A 4,936-nucleotide genomic window follows, 5' to 3' on the forward strand; every position below is an offset into this window, starting at 1 on the left:
TTGCTTAGAAAATGGAACTACAGTCTGAACATTTAAACACGGAAATGGATCAGTTATGGTTTGGGGATGTATGTCGGCAGCAGGTGTTGGAAAGTTAGTATTTATTGAAGGAAATATGGATAAACATTACTATAAATGTATTATTAAAGAAAATGTTGAACAATCAGCACGTAATCTTGGTATTGGTGATGACTTCGTTTTTCTTCAAGATAACGATCCCAAACATAAGGCCAAAGATGTGACGGAATTTATGAAAAAAAAAGGTTGGGACATACAAAATCATCCACCTCAAAGCCCTGATTTGAACGTAATAGAACATTTATGGGATGAAATCGATAGACGAATAGATAGAACAGGTGTAAACACCATTGAACAATTAAAAGTCCAAATTGTAAAGACGTGGGAATCAATCGATCCGTCTATTACAAAAAAACTCATTGAATCGATGCCAAGACGTCTTGCTGCTGTTGTAAAAGCTAAAGGATAAAATACACGATACTAAAATATAAGTTTAGTTCCCATAATATTTATCAAAGTGTACTATTTTGAAAGCGTACGATAACTTTTGTCACCTTCTTTTTGTTACTTTTCATGCTTTTTCATCAAGATATTAAAATAAAATTATTTTCTAGTTCTGTTTTTTCAATTTTTGTTTAAATAATTATAAATCAAATAGTTTTTATTCAGTTTTTAACTTGTTCCTTGCATTTCTTTTATTCTAAATTAAGAGTTTGTAATTTTTTTAAAGTGTACGATAACTTTTGTCACACAGTGTGTATATATATATATATATATATATATATATATATATATATATATATATATATATATATATATATATATATATATATATATATATATATATATATATATATATATATATATATATATATATATATATATATATATATATATATATATATATATATATATATATATAATTTATATATATATATAATTTATATATATATAATTTTTATATATATATAATTTATATATATATATGTAATTTGTTTATCTATATATTTTATATATAATAATAATAATCCATTTATTTAACCATAAAATATGAAAATTTACAATAATATTTATAAACTCACATAAATAAGGTTAGGTGTCACTCGTATAGTTAAAAACTAGTCAATGGAGTGACACCTGAACCTATAATTATAAATTATATATATAAATAAGTTATATATATATATATATATATATATATATATATATATATATATATATATATATATATTTATTTATTTATTTATTTTTACTTTTTAAATTTAATAATAATTATACTAATTTAATAACATTTTTTTTTTACGTTTGCTTTCAGAATACTAATGGTACAAGTTTTGTTTTTTGATTTAGATTCTGTATCTCAATGATATCCTGGCCTATCGATACGATATCCTGTTAATTGTAGTTTTATATATTGCATAAATATATATGCAAACACTCACACACATAAATTTTAAAGAAAATATTTATATTTTTATATATATATCTATAAATTGTATATTTTTAGCTTTTTTATATTTATCATTGTATATTACTGTTTGTATTAATTATTGTTCAAATTGCAATTAGTTCAAATTTACAATTTAGTTTTATTTGCCAATTCAATATATATTATAGCCACGTTTAATTGCGTTTAATAATATTTGGCGATATTTTATACAGCGCATTTAAGCGTTGGTTCAACGTTATATTTCAACCTTTACTCGACGTCTTTGAGTCACGTTAAATCGACGTTTTACTAACAACGTTACAAATCCTTGCAAAATAGACTGCTTTAACAGCGTTTATGCAACGCTTTTTAAGTAACGTTTTTTCAACGTTAAGTTGCGACGTTAATACAACGCTTTTTATGTAACGCTTTTTCAGCGTTTATTTGCGACGCTTTTGTAACGTCATATAGTAACGTTTTTTCAACGTTACGCAATAACGTTTAATCAACGTCTATTAAACAACGTTACATATCTTTGCAAAATCGATTACTTTGTCAACGTTTCCGCAACATCTTTTGCGACCGGTTTTCAACGTTGATTCAACGTTGTCATGTTTGCTGGGATGTTATCTTTTATACTTACCATAATAAAATACTGAAAATGCATAGACAGAGTTTGTAGTTACTACTTCAAGAGACAATAGTTATAAATTAAACGTTTAATTTATAACTATTTCATTTTGCATTAGTGTTCTTAATTACAAAATATAAATGAAATGGTTTTCTTTTTGTGAATACGGAATTATGAAGTTTTGATCAAAACTACTTAATTCCGTGTTCACAAAATTTTTGCGCTTGCTTACAAAAAAACTTGCGAGAGATTTTTCGTAAGTTTAACAGTATTCGCAAAACATTTTAAGAAAATTCTTTTACAAAACATTTTAAGAAAATTCAATTGAACTTACGTAAAACTTACGCCAAATTTTCGCAAATTTTTGACTTGCGAAAGTTTTGTGAATACGCACCTAGGTGATGTGAATTTATATTGCTTTGATTATCACGTCAAAAAAAACATTAATGGGTTTTATAATGGCCTATTTGAAAATGGAGCAGTTCCTCTAATAAACAAAACAACTAGAATTACTTAAACAACTCCCTATGTTCTTTTCAATAGATATATATGCGAAAATTTTATGTAATAAAAAAAATTCATTTAAAAACCGAGTTTTTCATAACTTTTCATAATAAAAACCTTGAATCTTTTAAATACCAAGTACCTTTAATTAATTGGGACATAATTAACTTTTCTGGAGACATTAGTTTAATATATAAATCTTTTTTAAATTTTTATGAAATTTATGACATTAGTTTTCCCAAAGTAGAAGAAAATAACATAAAAAAATTAAATCGGCAGGGATAATAGGGTACAGTGAGATTTATATGTATTTGAAAAAAATAAAATTCAAGCTTAAGAAAAGGTGTATTTCTATGTAAAATTTAATTTCATGATAGGTTTGTTATGGACCACTTTTTGATCAGAAAACGTCTTGATACCCAAATTTTCATATTTACACATTATTAAAATAAAAAAAACTTAATTATAAAATTAATAAAATCCGTTTTTATGTAATGAACTCTCCTAATAAGCGCAGCGCCGAATTAATTTTAAAAGATATTTTCACTTGGCTCTCCGCTGTATAAAACTTTACTTGTTACTATTTTATTCGTTATTAGTTATTTGATCGAGATATTTATAAATGTCGAAAGTTAAGACTAGATCATCCACCACTGCAATTTCAGATTTTATTGGACCTGGAAAAGATTTTATTCCTAGTGAACTGCATACAAACAGAGCAGTTATTCAAAAAGGAATTTTACTAAAAGAACAAAAAAGCATAACATGCAATCTACACCATAATAAATATTCTAACAAAGATCTGCAAAGAAAGCAAATGTTAAGTTTCAACAGCCAGTTATTGTTGGTGAGAATTCGCTTTATTATAGAATTAAAACCCTTTGGGAGAAAGTAGAAAACGTTGTATGGGAAAGAACCAAGGCAAAAGTAAAAGAAGAACTTCTATTGAAGTTAGATAAGTTAATGGACCTCATAACATGTCATCATAAGATACATGTTATGAGGTCCATTATATATATATAATATATATATATATATATATATATATATATATATATATATATATATATATATATATATATATATATATATATATATATATATATATATATATATATATATATATATATATATATATATATATATATATATATATATATATATATATATATACACATATACATATAAAACAAAAATAATATCTGTAAAAGTTTGGTTTTAGGTCACAGAAAAACAAGATATAGAATTATATGAAGAATATCAAAAAAATATTTCTCCTGATATTTCTCTCAATGACAACTATAATCCAGTTAATGTTAACTTTACTTTAAAACAAGACAATGAAATTAAATTGTTGGTTGAAAGGCTTCTAAAGGATAAATTAGGTGTCTATGCTTTCTTTGTAACACGATTTTTAGAAAAGAAGTCAATAAAAAACACAGCAATGGCTAGTATAAGGTAATTATATAGATTATTATTTTGTTGAGCAGCAAAATTTTGGATGATGAATTAATAAAAATAAATATAAACTAGTTTTATTTTATAGGTTTGGGATTTCACCTGCTGCAACTGCAGCAATTGCTACAAGTTATCTGCAAGATTTAATTGAAGCAGGATTTCTCACCCCTGAATACTCTTACCTTGCTTGTGATCCTTCTAAGTTAATGAGAGCGAGAAAAAAAATCATGGTAGTAGCAAAGAATAATGACAACTTCAATCTTCCAAAAGCAGATAATATTGGCATTTACTTTGATGGAAGAAAAGATTCAACAAGAGCGATGATAAATGATTCAAATGGACAGCTACATCCTATTATTATCAAAGAGCAACACATTACTGTGACTATAGAACCTGGTGGTCGATATCTTGGTCATTTTACTCTAAATGCACATATTCATTCAGATAAGCCAGCTAAAAAGATTGCTGAAGGTGTTTATAATTTGCTGCAACAATATAATCTTACTGAATCATGTTTAGTACTTGGAGCTGATAGTACTTCAATTAACACCGGTAGTACTTCAATTAACACCGATAGTACTTCATATAACCGATAGTACTTCAAATAACACCGATAGTACTTCAATTAACACCGGCTGGAAAGGTGGTGCTATAACACATCTTGAAAAGCTGTTAGGTCACAAATGCCACTGGGGCATATGCATGCTTCATTCAAATGAGTTATTTTTGTGTCACCTAATAGAAGGAATTGATGGACTAACATCATGTAGTACTGACTTTGTAGGTCCTGTGATAAATATCTTGCTGATGTTAATAAAATGGAGTACAATCCTCAATTTAAAGCTCTTCCAGAGGGAGAGAGCTTTGTTGACATTTCAGAAACAATACTAAAAAAT

General features: G+C 26.0%; 1 protein-coding gene and 1 long non-coding RNA gene across 3 annotated transcripts in view; both read left to right on the forward strand.

Annotated features, from left to right (window-relative positions):
* LOC136090631 (uncharacterized) overlaps window positions 1-1,499 on the forward strand; it is a 5,955-nt gene extending 4,456 nt beyond the window's left edge. Inside the window, exon 3 of one of the 2 annotated variants that reach the window (XR_010643585.1) lies at window positions 1,369-1,499. This is a non-coding gene — a long non-coding RNA (uncharacterized LOC136090631). The remainder of the gene's footprint in view (window positions 1-1,368) is intronic. The other variant, XR_010643586.1, reaches the window with a different exon arrangement.
* A 1,705-nt stretch (window positions 1,500-3,204) lies between these two features.
* Window positions 3,205-4,636, forward strand: LOC136091084 (uncharacterized). Its single transcript, XM_065818068.1, has 3 exons — window positions 3,205-3,429; window positions 3,805-4,040; window positions 4,129-4,636. The coding sequence occupies exons 1-3, from the start codon at window positions 3,205-3,207 to the stop codon at window positions 4,634-4,636; spliced, it is 969 nt and encodes a 322-aa protein (XP_065674140.1).
* Window positions 4,637-4,936: the final 300 nt, after the last annotated feature.

Source organism: Hydra vulgaris, chromosome 14 (genome assembly GCF_038396675.1).
Source record: "Hydra vulgaris chromosome 14, alternate assembly HydraT2T_AEP".
NCBI lineage: Eukaryota > Metazoa > Cnidaria > Hydrozoa > Anthoathecata > Hydridae > Hydra > Hydra vulgaris.

Bases quoted from the DNA above. Each gene is read 5' to 3' on its own strand.
- LOC136091084 (XM_065818068.1), top strand. From the start codon at position 3,205: ATGTCGAAAGTTAAGACTAGATCATCCACCACTGCAATTTCAGATTTT. The intron at 3,430-3,804 runs GTGAGAATTCGC...GTTTGGTTTTAG, and splicing joins TCAACAGCCAGTTATTGTTG to GTCACAGAAAAACAAGATAT. The intron at 4,041-4,128 runs GTAATTATATAG...TTTATTTTATAG, and splicing joins ACAGCAATGGCTAGTATAAG to GTTTGGGATTTCACCTGCTG.